The 23,212-nt window shown below is 40.2% G+C and overlaps 1 protein-coding gene across 1 annotated transcript in view; it reads right to left on the minus strand.

Annotated features, from left to right (window-relative positions):
* Positions 1 to 23,212, minus strand: part of LOC129351121 (centlein-like) — a 101,709-nt gene that overhangs the window by 71,734 nt on the left and 6,763 nt on the right. Inside the window, 8 exon segments of the mRNA XM_055019921.1 lie at positions 2,084 to 2,203; positions 5,766 to 5,873; positions 14,172 to 14,387; positions 15,580 to 15,742; positions 17,014 to 17,147; positions 17,914 to 18,093; positions 18,896 to 19,030; positions 22,638 to 22,722. Of these exon segments, the coding sequence (XP_054875896.1) occupies positions 2,084 to 2,203; positions 5,766 to 5,873; positions 14,172 to 14,387; positions 15,580 to 15,742; positions 17,014 to 17,147; positions 17,914 to 18,093; positions 18,896 to 19,030; positions 22,638 to 22,722 (1,141 nt within the window).

The raw sequence follows: 23,212 nt of genomic DNA on the forward strand, positions 1-23,212 counted from the left end.
CAACTAAATGGCACCATTAACCAACACAGTCATGCATGCTGGCTGAATTTACATCGGGCATTAGCTGTCTGCTGGTGATGTAATTCAGGTGCTTCTCATCTGACAAGGAAATGATGCCTGATGTATTTCTGAGGATTGTGCTCAGAGCAAAGACGACCTTTGTTTAATCAGTCAGTCACTGGCCAGCTGCGGAGGGGGAGAGGATGAAGAACCAGAAAGTTCAAAATAAAACAGGGAAACGTCCTGTGCTGCATTTACAAGTACAAAAATCAAACTGTTAAACTGCAAAAGACAAAAACTTAGTATAACAGTTGATGAGAGGAAGAACTGAAGGTTAAGAAACCAATAATTTGCTAAAGGAGGATAAAAACATACTGCTGCTTCTACTTTTACTGAATGAGTTTTTCTCTTCTCATCTCCCTGCCTAAACACCGTCACTCTGAAACGATTAATCGGATTAATTGTGATTAACCGATTACTGAAATAATTGCAAACTAGTTTAATAAATCATTAATTGTTGACTGGAGTATACAGACTCTAAAACATCCCATTTACTGAAATCACTGCAATTAAACCAAAACTGTATAAAAATATATGTATTTTGCATTTAAGAGAAGAAAAAAATTCCTCTGTAAATATGTTCTACTGAGAACTAATCAAGTGTCAGTTGTAGCTTTACCCGATTCAAATTCTGCGAAAACAAATCTTTTAATCACCTTTCGATATCCAGTTATCAATTGTTTAATCCAGAAACCATTAGCCTTACACTGTATTGATGTTAAGATAAGCAATAAGAGCTACATTTTGCACATGCTTATGTAGATTTTGCATGAATTTCTGCAATCACGGAAAAACAAAAAATTGGAGCAACTGACTGATGTACTTTGGTTGTAAACAGATAAAAACTGCTTTGACTTGATTTATAGAATAATATTTAAGCACACAACAGCTAGAAGCAGGTAATTATTACATTGTTTAAAATTTATTGTGATAAATATCTTGTGATAAGATTTTGATTTGTTGTCAAAACAAATTCTAGTTAATGTTTAAAAAATGGACTAAAAGGTCTTTTCACAAAGTTCTCCACAATTTTTTCAATGAAAGCATCAATATATCAGTGAAATCAAAAATATGATAAAATAAAGTCTCTATATGCAGTTTAGAAATATAAAAAAAATCATAAATGTTTAAATCCTGAAAATAAGCTTATTTAAAATAGGAATATTTTCAAGAGCAACATTATGTTTATGGGGTATGAATTCTGTCAATAGTTTTTTTCAATCATTTAAATTTTTTTTATCATTATCACAACAGCACTCTAAAATATTGTGATAAAAGTCCATGTTGCCTGAACCCAACAACAGTTTTCTTTATTGCTGCCCTGAAACACAGAGTTCCTTTAAATCAAAGCTAAACCTGTTCAAAGAGCTGCTTTCAACCCATAATCAATGGATCATTGACCAACATATTTGATGTGTATTGATGATTGTGATTATGGAACTTGACAAAATGTAATGTTACTGGTTTCTCAAACTGGCGACTGGCTTTTTTATGGCTTTTGATTTTTATGTTTTTGTGATGTAAAGCACTTTGAATTACCTTGTTGCTAAAATGTTCTTTACAAGTGAACTTGATTGATTAAAGAGCCGCCATATAAGAAGCTCCCCCTTCCTCACTAAAAAGATAAGTTGTGTGTTTTAATGGCTCATTGTTGCTCTCTGAAGCTGAGCCAGGAGCGACTCTTTGAGAATAGGGCTCTGAAAGTTAAATTTTACTCCGTTCTTTCTGGCAGAACTCGTAAAGCTCTGGGACCGGCGGTGAACTGCGCTTTTCAAGTCCTGCCACCAAGTGTGGATGGGAAAAGGACTGAAGGCTCTCAGTCAGTGACTTGATGCATTCTGTTGAGTTTCCTTCGTTCGCTGGTAAAGATCCTAAAATAGATTTTTTAGTTTTTTTTCTGTTTTAATAATTCCCTGCTATGTGTCAACACAGCACTGGTTCATCCCCTGCGTTTAGGAGCGCTTTATGCCTCCGGACTTTTTGCACAGAGCTGCTTGTGCTAAAATATTTAGTCAGTGGTTACCTTGAGTTGCAGCAGCTCCTCCAGGTCTCGAATTCTTTGTTCTGCTTCGATCCTCCTCCCACTTCCCAACCTCACGCTGCCGGCTGGGGACAGAGACCTGGACCGCTGCACAGGTGCACCCTGGGAGAAGGCGAGCACAGGAAGCAGTGAGCTGAAAACTTCACTTACAAAGACATCCACCAACCCATGCAGCAATTAACATGTGTGGAAACGCTGAGTGAATGCCAATAACAGAATCATCTGCGTTCATCCCGTTCCCTTCTCACCTCGAGGAAAAGGCGAACATCGCCCGGCGCCCGTAATGCACACACGCACAAACAAATACGCTGCCAGAGGAGCGAGGGGAGCCGGTGCAGCAGTCGGCGCACATCTGTGTGTGTGTCTGCGTGTTTGGAGGCAGCAGTTGCAAGCTGAGAGCGGCGAAGGTTTCTCCCTGCAACTGGCTAATGAGTATGTTCATTTCCATTTACATTGTTTCTTTGACAATAATGATGTCCCATTAGGGGAGACTAAAGGGGCTATAGATTCCAGAATGTGCTGGGCTTCATTACAAGAGGTGGGCAGGGAGGCCGCTCTAATTGCTCTACGAGGGGCCTCCAGGTTACACTTGATAGGACAACTGGAAGAGCTGCCGATTAGGAGCGGGGGTGCGGTTCACTAGCCAGTCTCTTCTGCAGAAATAAATAAAGAAATGGAGAAGTGCTGGGGCTGTGCTGTACAAAAGCAGTGGGAACAATATGCTAGTGGAATATGAATATGAGAGGATGGGAGGCCCCATGCGGTGCCAAGGAGGGCTGACCAGATGGCAGGCTAAAATATGCAATGCGACTAAATGCCCAACAGTCCTTGGGCAGAAGAGGATGAGGAGCAGAGGAGAAAGTGAGGAGGTTAAGGATGAGATTGTGTACAAGTTCAACGCGTCGGCCAGAATCGAGTTTAAATCAACGCTTCGAAGTTCTTAAAGTCACTGAGCAGAAAGAGGAAGTGGTCTCTTCATCATCACTGTAGTGGTGAAATAAGCAGCCAGCAAATGTTTTCAAACCTCCAAGTTCTTCCAATTTTTCCAAGTTATGTCAACAAATTTCAAAGGAGCAACATTATGTAAAATCAACTTTTTTGAGCATGTTATAATATTATTGCCTCATCAAAAGCACATCTGAAGTGATTCTTTCATGCATGTTTAAGAAAACCAATAATCTCAGTTGTGTAAAATGCCTGGGTGGACCTAGCCCCACCTTCAAGGTGCAGTGCCTCCTCAGAGATGCCGTTTCCATAAAAGAAAATCTTTTGAACCGGTTTGAATAATCACCTGAACTTGACTACATTGTTTGATATGGAACGCATGCTACAAGTTGGTAAAAGGCTGAACTGACTACAAATCTAATACGTAACTAAGAAAATTGTAGATTTTAGGTGAAAATTGTCCAAACTGATTTGTCAAAAACAAGACTGTATTTGAAATCAGATGTTACTATTTGAGCATTTATTTTTGAAATATCTTTGTATATCGCTGATTTTCACATATACATAATGTTTGGGAATGTGCCTGGAAGTTGACTCTGGTGACCTGCAGTGCCAGGTTCTGCGAACATGCCTGCGTGGGTACCAACCATGTGTTCTGACTCGGCCTTAATGACTTCATGCAACCAATTAGCAGATTGATCTGCATATTCCTGACAAGTGGCGGGCCAACTGGCTTAGCCTTCAAGTACAACAGGGAAAACACAGACGCCAGAAAAGAAAATCCAAACCTAATCTTTAAAGAGGAGATGACCAATTATAAAGTCTAGGAGAGTTTTTATGCAGCGTGAAAAGTCTTTGACCCTGTACAGATATCGTTTGACTTTGCTTTTCAGTTACATGTTTCAGAACAAAGAAATTGTATTTTCAGACAGAGAACTGGAGTAAATACAAAAAACTGTTTTTAAGTAATGGTGTAAGTTAAGAGCCAACCAGTGTTTAGTGGCGTCTTTGCTAAATTGTTTTATTTTATTCAACATTTGAGGGGATTTTGCTTAAAATCGGTCCATTGCATCTCCATTGGCTTTAAAACTTTGACTAAACCGCTTCCTTTTATCATTCTGAGAGCGCATGGCAGAGAGGAGAATTCATCGTTTCATCTTCTGTTCAGTCTTTGAATGTTACTACATATTTTAAAAAAAAACTTACAGAAAAACAAACAAACAAAAATCTCCAAAATACTTTTGTAAGATTGAAAAAAAAATGTTTCTATATTCGGGGCTTTCAGCGTGCAACAATGAAGCCATCATTGAAAACCTTTTGCAAGAAGTTGTTTTTTTCTGACCTTAAAATGTGATGATTTGAAATCTTTAAATGTGATAAAATAATAAAAATGAAAAACGGCACTGAAACGCTTCAGCAGGTTTGCTGAAAAATGACAGGGCAGCACTGATGGGTGACTGAGCTGTGATGCTTTGAGCTCCACAAGACGGACAGGAAGAGAAAAAAGGTCTGGCCACTGTTCTTCAGATAAACATTGGTTCTGGTCATGACCTGACCCGGGCTTAGAACCGGGTAACGGATGCATAAACAACACAGGGTCACGCAGATCAATCTGTGTGGGGCGAACAATGAAGAAACAAGGAAAAAAGATTTAAAGCTAAACAGTTTACAAGCAAGCAGAGGTGAAGCTGTTCTTCAGAAGGGCTCAGTGTCACTGGAGATGAAACATTTTATCAACTTCCTTTCTTTACGCTCCCTCTTTCTCTCTCCAGCTTTCAGAAACTCGGGTCACCGTCATCTGCGGACTTCTTTATGTCTGCAGCAGCATGTCATGGGTCAGTGGGGAGCACTTAAAATAGTTCTGTTCTCTCAGGGAATGTAAAAGTTGTATAAATGTGCACAAAAGTAATACAAATGAATGAAAAGCACAAATCTATTCACAAAGCAAAGTCACAAGAGAAAGTAGAAGGATTTATGAAAACGTTACAGGAAATCTCACTAAAATACAATCTCTTCTGATTGAAAGCAGTTATAGTAAATTAAAATATCATCTTCGTGCCAGAGTTCCTACAGATCAGATGTGTAGGAGTTTCCAGCAGAACCTTTTAGGAGAAGCAGTATCATTATACTCCACATGTAAAAACAAGCAGAGAGGTGCTTCATTTAAGACATAATGAGGACATGTGAATAAATCAGGCACTGTTTCTTAAGGCCATCCATTAGTGAGTGAGGCCATCTAGAAACTTGTCCTGCCAAACTTATGAAAGGGATACTGAGAAGATCAAAAGCTTTTCTTCTCGCTCATAATGTTCGGCTGAAGCGGTAAATTAGCTGGTGTCTGAGCCCAAGGCATGCGTGAAACCAGCAGCACACGCCGGCCTGGTCACAGTAGGAGGGGCCTCCGAGTGTGTGTGTGTGTGTGTGTGTGTGTGTGTGTGTGTGTGTGTGTGTGTGTGTGTGCGTGCGTGCGTGCGTGCGTGCGTGCGTGCGTGCGTGCGTGCGTCCGTGCGTCCGTGTGCGTGCGTGCGTGTTGGGAAGTCCGGGACAAAGGTTGTCCTGGACTGGATCTGATGTCTGATGAATCACATGGCTCTGTCTCAATAGACTGTTCTCTTTCCATCCCTCCGCTACGGCTTTGATCTAATCAGAGCGAATGGAGTGGGCACGCTCACCCACGTGCTGCCTTTGCTGTAATTGCCGGTGGTGTTCGTTTGCCTACCTGCAGTCTTTTCACACTGCTGGGGGATTGCTGAGGGAGACGTCTGTCCTCTGGCTTTGGATCTGAACTCTGAGTGGAGGCCCGATCGGACGGAGCAGCGGCGAATTGCTGGAAGAAAACAGAGGCTGTGACCTTTATATTAGCAAAACAAACATTCAGACAGGCAGTTTCAACTTGTTTTTAATAAAAAATTAAATACTGGAAACTAAAACAAAGTCAGAGAGAAATGTTCTTGGATCACATGGTAAGATATTTGTCCCGATTTTTCACTTCCGACATTCTTAAAATCTCTCCGACTATTGTGACAGTCCGACAGATAATCTTAAGAGATTTTTCTGTTGCGTCTTAAAAGTGATCTGGTCCACTCAGAACGACATCAGGACCATTTCGATATAAAATCGGGGCTTATCAATATGTTGGATTGGCATTGTTCCCCTGTTGAATGTGACACGAAGCCAATCAGAAAGACAGAACTACTGCCTCAAAAGCCCGGTCGACATTGCAGACATCTTTGTATTGTTTGTTCTTTGTTCTGTTAAACTATCGCCATTGTTTCTTCCCAGTTGGCCATGTTTGATTTCTCTGAAATCGCGCTTGATCTTGAGAGGTTTTGCAATAAATGCTGGTGAGTGAAATCTGTGTTTTTCTCACTCCCGTATACGCCATGCCCTAAACGTCCTCCCAAATTTCACCTGAAGCGTCACCAAAAGCTCTCATTGATGTAATCAGGTGATGAAAATTGTGCCATTTGGTCTGTAGGGAGGTGTTCTCCTCCTCTTCTTGGATCACACTATTTCACAGAGCTCTGTCCAAAGTGTGTGATTGGTCAGAAACCTGTGGACATGTTTTATGCTGAAATTTGTTCGGACAGTAACGTCGACATTTCACTTCAACTACTCCACTTCCACTATCTGGTGACCCAGACAGCAACAAAAAACTGGTTTGCATCTAGACTTTTGTACACTTGTAAGTCTCCTCTGGTGTAAGAGGAAACAACATTTATGGCATAATTTTATGACCCGTAAATTCAGGCAAAGTCAATTTGATTAAATCAACAAACATGTCAACGGGGAAATGCTATGGATTGCTTTCTAAGCTAGCTACTTCCAGGTTGAGTAAAAACTGCTGCCTGTCAGCCACAAGTAGGTGTGCAACTTTCACAGTCTGTTGAGAGCACCTTCACCAGAGTTTATTGCTGCGACTGCACCACCATGCTGCTCAATTTGGTTACAAAAAAATCTAACCAGTTTTACAAATTTTTATTCTACGTTAATGTTTGACAAAGTTTGTTGATTTTTTAAAACATTTTTCTACGTTTATTCATGTAAATAGAGTCCGTACGCCATCATCTAGAAATATTAACATCTGTTTTTTTCTTCAGCGTTTGATTAAAAAAAAAAAGTGTGACAGCCATAAACGAAAATGTAAGTTTATAGACAAACAAAAGCATTCATAACGTGCTATAGTTGGTCGTGAAGAAAGCTGTGCAGGATGTCATCACCTTTTCCCTCCAACAAGTCCTTATTGTATTATCAGAAACCTGGCATCTGGGCGTGACCTTGTTAACTGCCAGGGTAATCAACTTTAACCAAATGGGAGGAGAGGGGATGATAAATTATTAGTGAGGAAGATTTTGTTCATGTTTTATTAAATTGGCCTGTCAAAGGGGGCTGGTCAAATTATCTTGGGCCTCGTTTATTGGAGGCCGGCCATATTGGCGCATCTGTTACAATTATTTATAATTTCCAGGCAGGCAGCAGGACCAAGTGGGTTTTTTTCAGCATCAGCCACATAAAGCAATTTAGAAATTAACTAATGTGGGAGTGTCTGACTTTTCCTCAGTCAATCTTTCTTCACGTGCTGATTTTGAAACTTAACTGAGGAAGTGGGGGAGGGAGAGACATAAAAAGGGAAAATACAAACACAATCCAACTATCAGACAGGGGAGATGATGTGATTGAAAGGAAAAGAAGAGAATATGCAGGTGCAAGGCGGAAAAAAAGGACTGAAGAGGAGGATGAGTGTGAGAGAAAACGCCGGTCTCGGTAATTACTGAACACGATTAGGTTCTTGGGGGATCTTGTCTGGCACTCGCGGCCCTCGCTGGTGAGGCTGCGGCAAGCGAGACCATATGGAGCGAGGCTGGTGATTGTGCTCCCTGAAGCTCGTGACCCGTCTGCTGCCGAGCCCCTGAGCTGAATCCGAAATGAGACTTGCCAGGCCTAATGTTCTACACATGCACCATTTATGCCACAAAACAAATCTGATCACTGTTAATTATGGAGCAGCTATAATCAGGAGGTAAACCCATCTCCCTGCACCGCACACACACACACACACGCACGCACACACACACACACATTTGCTCCATCAGCTCTGCAGAAATGAGCGGAGTGACAGTAGAGATCGGATGGACCTGAGGAGTGAGGGCGACGGGGTTCCTGCTCCCGACCAGACCCACTGCACTTCATATTCATGCTGGTGTTTCTTCAAAGAATGTGCATGTGAATAAATGTATGAGCGTCGGCGTTAACCGGTTGCGTGGTGGGAAGGGACAGCACGCGGGGCGTTGGATGTTTTCTGTGTGTACGCAGCCCGGAGTCCTCCCACGCAGTTTGTTTGACCCGCTCGGCTTTGCTTTAACGAGTGAGCGCGGCGCTCTGCGGCGGCGGCGGCAGCACATGGCTGTGCTTCATTAATGAGGCGGCCTGTGCTACACGGAGGCTCTCATCTAATGAGAGCTGTTGAGTTTGTAAAACACACCGCTGGCATCAGCGCTGTTAGTGTGTCTCCTGCTCTGGACGAAGGCCCAGCTTAAAACACACCTAAACTTCTGTTCATCACGTTATTTACTGAAACCGGGAGTTCATACAAGATTACACACTGATAAAAATAAATGAACACTAGTTAAATCTGTGCAACATAAAGTATGATTAATGTATATTATTAATTAGAACCATTATCCGGTTCTAATTATTCATTAAAGCAGATACAATATATTAATGAGATGATTACAATCATATTCTTTAGAGAAAAAAAAAGTAGTTTTGTTTTGTTGATGTTTTTGTGCTGATTCCAATCTCCTATGTCTGTAAAGTTTTGTAAGATGCACTGTAAAACCCAGTTTTGTTTATTTAACAGGTTTTATTGGCTCTAGTGGTCTTTAGATGATAGTGAACTGACAGAATCGAACCTGCGACAGCCGTGTTGAGGACTAAGGCCTCCATGTGTGGGTTGTGCTCCACCCCTGCGCCACCACAGCACTTCGATGACGCAGTTTTTATGCATTTCCCCATAGAGAGACACAAATATGAAAATTTGGACCGATAGATATCAATATTAATAATGTTGTTATGGCCGAAAACCAATGTTTACCCATATTATATATATTTCGATACAGTTTTGACATCTTTGCAAAAAAAGGAACAGACAAGTTAAAATAAATATTGGTATTTTATATATTAAAAAATTACTGATATCAGCCGTCACCGATATTAGTGATGATATATGGTGCATTCCTACTTCCCAAGTGCTTACAGTTGCCTTTCAAAGTGGTTTCCGCAACTCTCGAAAGAGAAAATCCAAGATGGCCGAATGTAACTCCAAATTTGTCATTTGTTTAAATCACACCACTCAGTGAAGCTCTTATCAAGTGACGTTAAATGACTCTAGTTTGATGTTGGCTACCTAAGGAGACAGTGGCTGATTTTCAGACTTTTACGGAGGCAGATAAGATTGGAAGATAAGATTGGTTTCACATTTAAGCATTAGTATTTATTTTCTGCTGTATACATAATTTATATCACAGTACCTTTTTTTATGGATTTATAATTCTTATTTAATTTATTGGTGAATTAAACTAGTCGTAATAAAAATGAATCTGTTTGTCTTATCGTCTTTCAAAGGAAGTAAGAACCATCTCATCACACATCAGAGAAACCTTGAAATTATTATTGGCTAGTCAAAACCTGTGTGGACCATCCAATCCTACCTATATTAAGACTTCATAAAGCATTTTTGAAACAATAATAAAATTGTAATTGGGTAAGAAATGATTTGTAGAAGCTAGTTTTCTTGGTGAACATGCCTGCTGTATTTCCTGTTGCAGGAATGGTGAGAACCTCGGAGAGATTTGAACGACTGCCCACCCTATTACCAGCGTAGCGCTCATTCAGCCTGGTGCTACATCCAAAAGGCCCAAGGTCTGTAATGGATTCTAATGTTCGTCTTTAATCACAGCTCAGACCTGTTAGCAGCCAAGAATCAGACAACTGTAAATAATTTTGATGCAGTTTGGGAGGCAGTTAGGAACTGTTCATTCAGGCCACCCATCCTTTTTATTTTTATCATGCCCCCTTAATGTCTTTACACAGCCCTCTTTGTTTCAGCAGAACTTTAAGTGTTGCTAGTCTGATTAAAGTTTTTTTTAACAGTATAATTAAAAAACAAAAAAGACAGGCAATATCTGTGCACAACATGTAAATATAATCCACAACGGGTGTTCTTCCTCTCCCTCACCCTCCTCCTCCTCCGCCGGTTTTACTGTGGGAGGGGTGTTCAAAGCAGTCGCTCTGGTGCATATTTAAATGAGCACTGCGTCTCCCGCCTGTGCTCCTGTTGTGATCACCACTTTGATCACCTCCAATGTAACTCTCGCCGAAAACATTTAAAATTAAAATGGAATCTGCCCTAACAACCTTAGCATTGGAAATTTAACAGGTGTTCGCAGGGAAGTTGTGAAAGAATCTGGGATTATGCGCTCGGATAGACGCACCTTTAGTGAGACGGGCGCCCGTACGGACCCGGGCCGGCATGCATACAATCTGTCAGTGAAATTACAGGGAGGGAAACAGAAAGCCTTCCAGACTCAGAGCTGTACCTTGGCATACCTGATATGTTTGCTTTGATGGAAGTAAAACAGAAAAAAAACAAAAAATCTAAATCAGGCTGACAGCATGTCTAAACTGTTACTAGCTCACAATTATGAACTAGATATTTTAACTAATTTATTACAAAAATTTGTTTTACAACAAAAACATAGAGAAGAAAATTGTTACCTGCTGAAGACCAGATAAGAGGTCGGCTGGTAATTCATTTTAAATCACAACACTGTGTGAATAAGGTGGCCAACTCAAACAGTCCGTTACAAGATTCAAACCCCGTCAACTGGTCATGCTACACCCACAGACTTATCTGAAGGAGTATTTTAATGTCTTGAAATTTGGCCCCAGTCTCCTTATAAATTCCTGCTCTTTCTGAAACTCCACCGTCACAAAGTCATCACAATATGGCTCCTCTATTAACCCTTAAGCAACCAGCATTAGACTGAGAAGTAGCTCCTATAATGAGCTCAGCAGAAGATCAGTTGCAACAGGTGTTTGCTAATTGGTGCTGGCTAGTCTGAAGGAGCCGAGTGGCCGAGGTCTGCTCTGTGAGACAGAAAAACTGCAGCTCAGAGGTGGAGTTATGCCTCAAAAGTGGAGCTAAGTCCAACCAGACGTTTCGCAAAGCTGAATAGTTGCCATGGAAATTAAATGAATTCTCAAACACGCATGAAAGAATCGAGCCAGCGCGCCAGGATTGTTTGGATGGATTTTGATGGATGGAAGAGATGGTTGAGCTTCCTCCAACTCTCACTGTTCTGCATCCATAAAGCCTCCTTTTCAACTTCTCTGGGATTGGGGGTCATAGTTCAGCTATTAGTCGAGATTTTGAGATGCCAATCAGAACATGATGCGCCCACCACCATGCATCATAGTCGTGTTCTCAATGCCATCTCGATGCCTTCTGAAGGCTACTGGTTGCACTAATTGCAACTGCTTTTGTGATTTTATGTTTGAAGTGAAAATGACTGATTTTGTGATGCTACTTCAGAAATATTTCAAGGAATTGTGCAATATTTTTCCCTATACCAACATATAAAAGAAAAAACATGAGAAAATAAGCAGAAAGGCTGAGGACAAATATTTTCATTCTTTAAAGAACTTGTGCTTTTTGTTCCTTGCCTTATCTACTGTGGATTACAACTTAATGTCAAGGGAGGCTGAGGCAGCAGCATAGTAAAAGTAAAAAATACTGCCACCTGCAGATGGGAATTAGAATCACTTAACCCAAATGTTGAAGTGAAGTGCAAAGTTTAAAGTGCAAAAAAATGTGGTGATCTGCTGAGATTCCATGATCACAGAATCTGGGATTGACTAGATTTTATTTAGAGGTATCAGAGTAAAGGTGCTAATGAGACCAAATTAGCTTCCCTGGAAACCTGTTGTACTAACATATATGTATGCCCAAGCTTACCCACCATTCATACACACATCCACACACAGAGCACTATCTGCATCTCCTCTAAATGTACTGTAGTATTAATTACTGAGGGAATGCTGCAGAACTGTATTTAATTACTGACTAAATGAACCATTTAGACTTTACTGCGGGTTTAATTAACCGGGTTAAGTGAGATACGGTGATTGTAACTCACTTAACATTTGAGCTGATATCTTTTGACTTCCACAGTCTGGGGGCAGCAATTTCAGGAAATATCAACCGATGATCAAATTAAATAATTACTGTCTGTGGAGGGAGAGATATTGCACGACTCCTGGAAAATGTTATCTTTAGCTGAGATAGGTTCAAACTGAATCAAGTTAGAGCAGATTAGGCGACGACTTCTGCAAACTGCAGTCTTCAGAAAGCTACGTGTGTGGTCTTTACCCTAACTCTGTTTATACTTATGAAAACTATGCAAAAAAAATTAAAAATAAGTAAAATAATCAGAAATTGTGCTCTGTTGTCATTGGTAGCAATGTTTAGATGTTGCAGTTTTTCATGAAGATTCTTGATTTTGACTTGAGGTTTTTTTTAGTCATTTCTGACTGCATCCTCTCCGTTTTGTGCATTAAATAAGTGTTAGCTAGCATTTAACGGTACACACAAATCTGACGTGGACAATCTCATGCAAAATTTGTACCACATAAGCTTCAGTTTATTGATTACTCCACTACTTTGCTGGAATAAGCATGAGCTAATTTTCATATTCAGATCATTCAGTTTTGGTCTGCATGAAGTTGAACTGCAATGCTTTGGTCTGGACCCTCTTTTAACCCCGATCTGACGTGTGTGGTTTTGGTGCCATCTCTTTAAATACAAATGAGGTATGACAATTTATCATGCAATTGATTATTGCGACAAACTTACCGCCATCCACAATGGCCCTAAAAAATGTTTGAATGATATGAGTGGGAAATAAAGTATTTCTGATTTGGCATTAGTAATCCTGACTCCTCCCACTGTAGTGACTACTGCGGCAAGTGAAGCTAGTGTCTTCGTTGCACCGAAACTTTAGATAAAGGATAAGAAACCCTCCCAAACTGTCAAAGTATAACAGCAGTGTTGCTAAAGCAGGTGCGCCGATCTCCATATCATTAAACGCTATTAAAGGCCTCTATCGCCTCAGGGTGACTGTTCAAAGGTGCTGAACTGAAGTCAAACTCCCGCTGACTGACAGATGTAGAATTGTAACTCTAACATCATCTTCAAGAACATTACTGGCCTCCAATTAAATCACCTCTCCACCTCTTTTCTGCACGTCTTTTCTGACCAGAGCACGTTAAAAGGACTTTAAGTTACTTGGGTGGTTTGAGATAAAGAAGATTGATAAAGTAGGTAAATCAGAGAGTCGGTGTGTGTTTGGGTCTGAGAGGGAGAGAGGATCAGATAACTGACATAAAAGACGACGGTGCAAAGGGAGACGGAGAGATCAAGGGTGAACCAGTGTAATATCAAAAGATGATTCTGAGTCATGGACCACCACTACAAGCCATGCTGGGTGAGTCGGTTCTAACAGTACACGCTAATCCACCTTACACCCGGTTCAGACGCCAGAAACCTGGATGATCTGACAATAAAACTGTTTATTAGATTCCCAAACATTTAGCCAGAGAACACCTTTGCAAAGAATATTCATTTACATACAAAATATGTAAGAAACCATCAACCTTTGAAATATTTTGCTCATTTAGCATAAATCCTGCTTCATACCTGCCTGGGCTTTTCTTAAATAATAGAATATCAACAATTATTCAAAATATAATTTTACCAAAAACATTAAGAAGACCAGAATTGATTTTTGAGCATTTTAAATTAATTCAGAATTGCTATGACAAAGAATTGTGATTCTCTAGAGAATCAATTTTCTTTAATATGGACACTCTCATAGAAAAAAGTGGAGAAAATGTAAAAAAATATGTTTTTAAAACATTAGCTAAAATTTATTGTGACGATATATCAAAAATCTTATCTTGAAAGAAATGTTCCCGATAAATGATGAACGATCTGATAAATGCCCTCCCCTGTGTCTAGCTGATGATGTTTGTGAGGGAGACAATAAACAGTCAGCCGGGAATTTACCTTGAAGTTGGTTTGTCTGTTTGGTGAGAGAGCTGCAGGCTGCATGTGCTGCTGCAGCAGCTGGATCTGTTCCTGTTGTTTCTGCAGCTGAGCCTGCAGTTCGGAGATCTGCTCGTCTTTCTGGACCACCTGGGTGCTGAGCTCCTGGTGACTCTGCCGCAGTTTAGCCTCGCTGGACACCAAAGCCTGGTAGCACTGACTCAGCTCTTTGTACAGCTGGCAGCAAACAGGAAATAGGAGACAACGGACCGTCAGTGATCAGATGTTACATAAAAGTTGACATTTATTATGGGCCAGGTTGTATTTTACTTCTGGTACTAACTGATACATGAGGTAAAATCTGGAGAATCGAGGATTGAAACACATAAAACAGAGAAAGACTGCGCTAAACGGCGTCCTAGTGATGCAGGCAGCAGGTACTGGGCTGTTAAAATGGCCGACTAGAGAAACCAGTCTTAAACCAGTCACCCAGGACCAGGCAAGTCACAATAAACAATATTGCTGGAACATTGAACAATGCAACTGGAAGACATTTTAAATATTCAAACAAACAAAACGACAAAAATAACAAATAAAATGAATGATGAAGTCTCTGTAAACAATAAAAAGAGCTAACTGAGACCAAAGAGCCAGACTGAAGACTTTAGTAATCTAGGTAGAAAGAGAGAAAAGATAAATCAAATGGAAACTATTGAGCTTGTTCTAATTTATTATGATTAACTGATTTATTGCTCATTGCGATAGGCCTATCCAGCACATGAGAATCCTAAGAGCTGAAACAAAATGTTCTGATCTCGGCTTAATGGGGCCATATTGTACATTTTGTCCATTTGGTACAGTTGAAACTTTATAGCTCCCTTTGTGGGATTTTCATTTTCGAGAAGTTATATAAAATATCTAAGTTAATAAATATTAACTTTCCTGTTGATCCAAAGTTACCTCTTCTGCTAAATGATTGCAGTGTTGCAATGATGAAGTAGCAGTGTTTTACTAAGGCATGTAAAACACTCAAAATTATGTTATTTTCAGCTAAACGGAGGTATTATTCCTACAGAGTTCTGCTGCATGGTGAAATATGCCACACTGACTCTGTGGAGATAAATGAGAGCTGGATGCTGTGGAAGATGGTTTCATTGTAAGGTCAAATCTCTGAGATGAAGAAACACGATGATCCCATCAGATGGAATACAACATTCTCAAAAAAAAACCCTACAAATTTCTGCATCACAGGCACTCCTTACAACAAAAACAAGATAATGAGAACTGAAAACGGGTTCATATTTCAGCACAGCCATCCTGAAAGTTCGTCAAATTTATGATCAGGATATTTAAGTACAAACCGTATTCTCATTAAATCATATTCGGATGTAATTGGAGGTTGCATAGAAAGTCAGAGGGGTGTGAATACCCCTTGGTAGGAAGTGGCGTCGGCCGTGTGCGCCTCCTCCTGGTTCCTCAGGACCCTCTGGGTGTCCAGGTTGAGTCCCTCGAGCTGCTTGATCAGGTGGCTCTGTTCAGCTGCGTGCGCCGTGCTTTGTTTGTACAGACCCTGGACTTCAGCAAAATCACGCCTGCAGACACAAAACGTCACACCGTCAAACTGGATCACTAATGTTACCTCTGCCTGCTTCATGCAGGAGTTACAGGTCAAGGTTTGCAACTTAATGCAGGAATTCTCAATCTTTAATCACATGATGGCCCCCAAACAGCATTGGCCCACAGACAATGCTCTGAAAAATGTTACTTTGTCTTCTCACTTTTATTTACTATTCAATGATTATTACATTTAATGAGCATAAATGTTTCCTCATCCCTTCTGATTTTAGTTGGTGAGGAGTTCTGCAGTGGATCATTTTTATCAGGAAATAATATGTTGTTGAATATATTATCAGATAAACTTTATCATACAATATACTGTATGTAATAGTTGCATAGTAACTCCATGAAATTTGATTTAATCTCCACAGTTTAGTTTTTAGCAGCAGGAACATTCCTTCTGTCTTTTTCTTGTCAGAAACTTTTCCATTTCAGCAAGACTTTATGACTTTAACTGGCAGCCAGCAAGAGAGAAGGACAGAAAGAGGGGAAAGTCACGTTTCCCTGAATTTCCCCTCTTTAGGAGAAGAAAGGCAATTTCTATCCTCCATCTTCAATAAATTACTTTTACTTACATTTTAATAAAATTACATTTCTAAAAACATTTAGATATTTGATTTTTTTCAACTTCTCTCAAACTTTTTGAGGCCCTAAATGTATAAAACCGTCTTAATGAGTTAAACGTTTATTAAACTTAACATTGGTTTCTTGCTTATTGATTTAAAACATAATTCAGAGTAAGAGACAAATTTGATAACATATGTGAATATGTTTTTATAGCAGTCCTTGGGTTTCTTCACGCAGCACCGCTGATGAGCTGTGAATCATTCTGGATACTAATGAGGTCAGCAGAAGACCTCATGCCTCATGCAAACACCAGAATGTGACTGACATGTCAGGGTGCCTCTGGCATTAAAACTGAGAAGCAGTGAAAAGAAAAAAAAGACAGAGATTACCATTAAAGCTCCTACAGTTCTGTCAGTTTCTATAATATCGACTAAAGCTTAGTGAAAGCCTGCCCTGTTTCCCTTCTTCCCTCCTTTAAAGTACATCCACTATGCAGGGCTTATCAAATGGCTTTAGGTGAGCCGGAGATGAAGGAATGTGTGTCACCCCCAAACCTCACAGCATATATGCTCCATTTACACTACACCTACTTTACCTGATAAAATTACCCATCAGACTACCTCTAGTGGCGCCTTGGTTCACAACATCAGACGGTTTTTTTCAGCCGATTTCAACTCACTGTATTTGCTCAAGTCGATCTTGTTTTTCAACTAACTCCGTCTCTTTGGAAGAAAGCTTTGCAGCCAAAACGGCGCTTTGCGCCTTCACTTTAGGAAGCTCCTGACAAACACACTGCAGCTCCTTCTCCAGAGCCTGGTGGAGGAGAGAAAAATGCATTTTAAAAACTTTTTCCAACTTAGAAACCTGATAGTTATTAGCACACTTTTTGTATCTGTTACATAATCTATCCGTAATTAGGGTTTCTACAAGTTGAGTAAAGTTTTTAAGTCTTTTATTGAACAATATGATGGCTGAACAAAGGGGTAAAAGTCTACAAGTAAAGAGAGAAATAAAGAGGAAAAAAGTTTAAAAGAAAAAATAAGAGGAGAAAAACATAAAACTGAAGAGTTTTGTTTGATTTAATTTCAGACAGTGCAGAAAAAACTAAATGTGTCACTTTATACATTGTTAATCTGGTTTCAACTACATATGTTGATGGATTTAGTTGTAAATCCTCACCAGATTAAACTTATTCTGTTTCAAAGAAATTAAATATTTGTATTTAAGCAACAAGCTGCATGAACAAATGTAAAACTTTTAATTCCTTACTTTTTAAATTCTTTAATTTAACAGCATAAACTGTTGTTTCAGTTTATGCTGAAACAACAGCATAAACTCAAGAACCAGAGCAGGTTGATAAAATCTGAGGTTAACTCAGATCATTTTTCACCTCAAACCCAGGAGAAACCATCTCCTCCATGCTAAAACATATTTTTCCACCTGTCTGAAAGCGCTCCCTGCATATTTATATCTATACTTTGATAGGAGGATAGTGTTATGTTCACTAGCTGAGGGTGTGAGGGACCAGAAAGTTCAAGGTCTGCGTGTTTCGGAGAGGACTTGTCCCTGTGTTGGGAACCTTTAGTCTGGCCTGGGCGGCGTCCCTCTCGTCTCGCTGGCTGTCGGCCTGCCTCCGTTTCTCCTGCAGGTCAGCGCTCAGGGCAGCGCAGCGGGACCTTAATCCCTCTTTCTCTTCCTCCAGAGCGCGCACCACCCGCTGCTCCTCCTCTTCCTTTTTTCTCTGCTGCGTCCTCATTTCCTACATAAAAACACCAACATGTGTGTGTGTGCAGGTCAAAGCAGCCAAAAAAAAAAAAAACAGTGACAAAAGCAGGAAAAGAAAAAAACACAGAAAAAGTAGCGGTTGAAGCAGAGAGAAGAAGCCCTGCAGAGGGAGAAAAGGAGCAGCGGCCCATGGGGTTGAGTCTGAAATGAATACATAAACAGCAGAGGCTTTGCTGCAGGAGGCCCCTGCATGGGCTGCTGATTAGTCAAGGTCATCTGCGCGGTACGACTGGACCCTCGTGACCAGGTGTTGGTTGGTATGGGCCGAGACGTGCTGCAGGAGCTCAGCTCATGCGGGTACAAGGGCCAGTCTGTCAGCTTTAATGACAGCTTATAATGAGAACGGTGTTTGCAACAAAACCCATTAGACTCAGCCCAGGTATCCTTTGATGATGTCCCCCACTATATCTCGCCAGGAGACCCCACCAAGACCATGTGAGGACCGCTTCGCTATTAATTAATCATAACCGTGTCCCACAGAAGCATAATTAGGGAGAAGCCACATCGTGGCATGCATGCTTTTCAATTTCCCCAACTGAAGGAAGCATCAAATATTTATATCCGAGTAAAAACCCGGCTTTTCTTTGGTTACTTTATTCGATCACAGTCAGACTTTGAGCTGTTAAGTATTCTGTGTTTTCAGGCTGTGAGACAATCCTTGCTGTCCTCTAAATGATTCAGAGGCCCGGGCGCTTCGTGCTGCATTCAAGTGACACTCCGAACAGAGACTTTGGTCCTGGGGGCCCGCGCTGCCACAGGAAATCTGTTTTACTCACCTCAACTTGGCGATTCTTGTTGTCCAACTCGGCACGCAGCGTTGTCATCTCCTTCGTTAAAGCGCCATCCTGCTCGTCCGGCGCCGTCTTCTTCTGCAGCAGCCTCTTAATCTCCTGCTGCTGCCCTGCCACTTTCTGCAGCAAACGGAGGAAAAGAAAAACAGCAGAATGCAAAACTGTGAAACAGAGGACAAAAAGATACAGCAGAGGAGGCAACTGAGTCAATAAGAAAATGAAACAATCAGCAGAAAACCGGTTTATCACACACAAACATTCGTAATTTGATCAGTAATTGTAGCCAAAATAATGTCACAACTCTATATGTTGTCTTCTGTGAACAACAAATCTGGAATAAACTTCCAAAAAACTGCCAAATTTAATTTAAATGCAGAGTAAAAGCCTAGGGTTGCCTTTGAACCATCATAACTGGAACACCGACCAACATATTTGATGTGCATTACTGACATGATGATGTTTATTATCCAACTTGTGACTCTGATGTTTTTGTGATGGTTTTTTTTGCGCGTTTAAGATGTAAAATTTATTTATTTTTTGACCTGTAACAAATTACAAAACAATCAAGTTATTTTACATTTTGACATCATCGAAATCCTCAATACCCATCATTACAAATATTGATCAATATTCCAGTTATTATTAATCAAAGCCAGCTGAGTTCCTCGTTTTAAAGGAACTGTGTGTTTCAGCTGTTTTGCAGATCTCCAAAAGTTTGTTCCAGATCTGTGGTGCACAGAAGCTGAATGCTGCTTCTCCATGCTTGGTTCTGGTTCTGGGAATGCAGAGCAGAACCAGAACCAGAACCCACCTCTGAGGTCTGGAAGCTTTAAACTGTTCAGTGATTTATAAACTAGCAGCAGTATTTTAAAGTCCATCCTCTGAGCGACAGGGAGCCAGTAGAAGGACTGTAGAACTGGGTGAAGTGCTTTATCTTGGTTTTGGTCAGAACGCCAGCAGCAGCGTTCTGGGGCTGTGCAGTAATAAATGCGACTAAAGATAAATGCATGGATGAATTGCTGTAAATCTTCCTGCGACATTAATCCTCTGATCCTGGAAATGTTCATCGGGTGAGTCTGAAAGAAAACTCCTTCACTTTCTCTTGATTTTTTTTTAAGCTTGGACATATGTTAAAGTACTTCACAAAGATTAAGAGACTCTGGTTTAAAGCAGTTGGGAAGTTACATGCAGCAAAAAGCAACACTATTCCATACAGTTAGCACCTTAAACTTCATCATTTATTCTTCTTATTCAACTTTATTCAAAATACCAATTAAAAAGGCACAAGTAAGATGATTTTAATGTGCCTCATATTACTTCAGCAACAGTAAGATTACTTTTTCTTTTCTGTTTAAATAAAAACAATTAGAAGAAGTTAGATGATACAATACTGCTGTATGGTGAAGATGTGGCATTTTAATTTAAGGTGATCAAACTTTGAGAGTCTCATATCAGCTGTTAGTGAAATTAAAAGTTCAACGAAACAAAGAAAAACTAGCATTGGCTCATAAACTGAAGCATAGATAAGTAAATCTGAGTCGTACAACATTCTCACATCTTTTCCTCTTTTATTCAGATTGACTCATGATGCAATAATCAGCCACCGATTAAAACACTCAAATTTATCCTCAACCCACTCTGACCACTGGTTGTCAAGTCAAATACTAAAAAACAAAAATGATCATTTAATTAATCGAGGCTGAAGCTCCCAGACACAAGCAGCCTGATGTACTTTTAAGTAGAAATGGAGATAATCTCATACATTCTAATTCCATCAAGAAACCGGCAGCAGATTTCTTTTATGGTTTGTGTTTCTACATTTAATTAATGGATAAAAACTAAAAATACAAATTAGTTTGTGTAAGACATCGATTAATCAAGTTCAAGATCTAAGGGTGTTCACAAATGCACGCCTTAGGTTTTCATAGTCATGTGTTTGTACATGTGTGTGTGTGTGTGTGTGTGTGTGTGTGTGTGTGTGTGTGTGTGTGTGTGTGTGTGTGTGTGTGTGTGTGTGTGTGTGTGTGTGTGTGTGTGTGTGTGTGTGTGTGTGTGTGTGTGTGTGTGCTTGTGAGTAATAGGGCTGAAGAAAATCTAAATTGGCCGGTCAGAATCAATATTGGCGCCTAAAAACCGGATCAGTGCAGCTCTACAGCTAACTCTCTCACTCATGTGTGCGACATTGCGCTAACAGAGCTAAACAGAACCGTTTAATTCGCAAAGCTGAAGAGGCGGTTATAAAACAAGAAGAAAATCAGAGACGGCTTAATAATGCTATATGTTCCATTGACATTATTTTGGGAGGAGGATGGCGTCCTAACTGCATCCTCTGAAGTTCGGCGTCGGGTGGTAATCCGTGGCTTTCTGTGGGTACATCTTCTCAAATAACACGGGGCTCTGGGATGCAATTAATTGCCATCTTGAGGGAAACTGCGTCCGCATATCAAGAAAGCAGATTTAGAGTTCCCTACTACTTCTAGCTTGCAGAGAGAGGGCTTTAATAGAGATTTATACTGTAGAGCAGGATATAAATTCAAATGCTGATAATGAAATTGGAGAGAACAATTTCAACCTTAGCGGAGCTTAGTTAGGTGAAAAAAAAACGGGTACCAAAGTCTAAATATCTAGGAGAGAAAGATTAGCGTTGGAAATTTCCCAATGAAGAATGAAAATCTAAACGAATTATGTCACAATTCAAGATCCCATGTGGATCCAGTGGACCATCATGTCTCCATAGAGGAGGGAAAGAAATCTGTGATGGATGATGAATGTCAGAGAACCAAGAGACATAAATCTCAAAAGTTGCTTTAAACTAAAAGTTTTCCATAAAGTCTCAGCGCCTGCTCCCATGAGCCACTGTTATGGCTGTGAAAGAGAATAATGTCAAAAAGCACAGGCAGGCTGATGACTCCATTACAGCCCATCTCATTAAGAATGAATGGCGTTCCTCCATGAAGGACGCTAATGAAAGAGACACACAGCGGCCTCAGTGAAGGAATGACGTTAGAGCAGAATACACAACTGTCCTTATCACTGGAAATTATTAGCTGATTGGAAAAAGACAGCAGGCAGACAAACAGCTGGGGAGACGCAACAAAACATCTGTGAAGTCCGATTTCCAATCTCAATGAAAAGACTAAGACAAGATGCAACAACAAAAAAAAACTGAGTGCACAAAATTTTGTTTATATAAAATTCCAAAAACGAATTAATCTTTATCATTTTTCCCTGCTGAACTGTAAATTAAACACACAATACTCTAATGAAACAATTAAATTAGTCTGATTTAAGTAAAAATAAAGGATATAGACAGATGCCAAACAAAACAGAGCAGCATGAGATTTCTTAATTTCTTTAGACTGATTATCTTTTTGTGTATACTTTCATCAACAAGAACCAGAAATAAGTCACACTTGTTTTATTTATTTACTGAAGTCTGCTTTTCAGTAAACATCACCTGATGTTTGCCGTTCTATTTACTACCAAATTAAATTATAATAATTATGAAAAAGAAGCACGGTTGATTTGTATTAGCATGATTTTTTAAAAAGCCTTGATTCAGTGAAAATTGTAGCCAAACATTTCAACTTCAGAAAGTGAGAAAAAAAGGAGCCTTTTTATGTGATTTGTTATGTAAACTTCTGTTTTCGTGTGGCTGGTCATTTGCTCAGCATAAGAAATGACGCCGCAGGTCATGAAACCAGGTACTGGTTTCATGATCCAGTACCTGTTCTAGGTCCTGGATCATGAAGTCTTTGGACTGCAGGATCTCCAGCACTTTTCTGTCCTTCATCTCAGTTTTCTGCTTCTCACTGTGAAAGAAAGTCAAGACAAAAACAACATCTTAAGATTGTTTAAAACAAAAACTACTATCAAATACTTGTATTAGTTCTCGTCACTGTGAGACTTTGGAGTTGCTCAAAACTTTGTGAATTTCGATGATCCAAATATCACCTTTTTAGTGAGTTTTGAATGAACCAAAAGAAGAAAAATCTTCAGTTTGGGACCAGTTTGTTTCAACTGCTTTGGACCAATGGGAACAAACCCGTTCATTCCCAGATCCGTTGTTCCTCCTGCACCTCCATCTCCAAGGCCTTTTCTTGTGATCAGCTTTCTCCGTTTGTCGGCGATGGAACAACAGTTTTTTTGTCCCGGCAGGGGCCCGAGCACAGGCAGGCCTAGCTGCGCTTCCTCATACACGGGGCTGTGTTCGCCATGTCCTGAGCAACCAACCAATCACTCTACACGATCCGCACAGTAAGAGGAAGGAGGGATGAATGGCAGCTCCCACTGGGCAAGGGC

The sequence above is a fragment of the Poeciliopsis prolifica genome, unplaced genomic scaffold (assembly GCF_027474105.1).
Source record: "Poeciliopsis prolifica strain line A6 unplaced genomic scaffold, Auburn_PproV2 SCAFFOLD064, whole genome shotgun sequence".
NCBI lineage: Eukaryota > Metazoa > Chordata > Actinopteri > Cyprinodontiformes > Poeciliidae > Poeciliopsis > Poeciliopsis prolifica.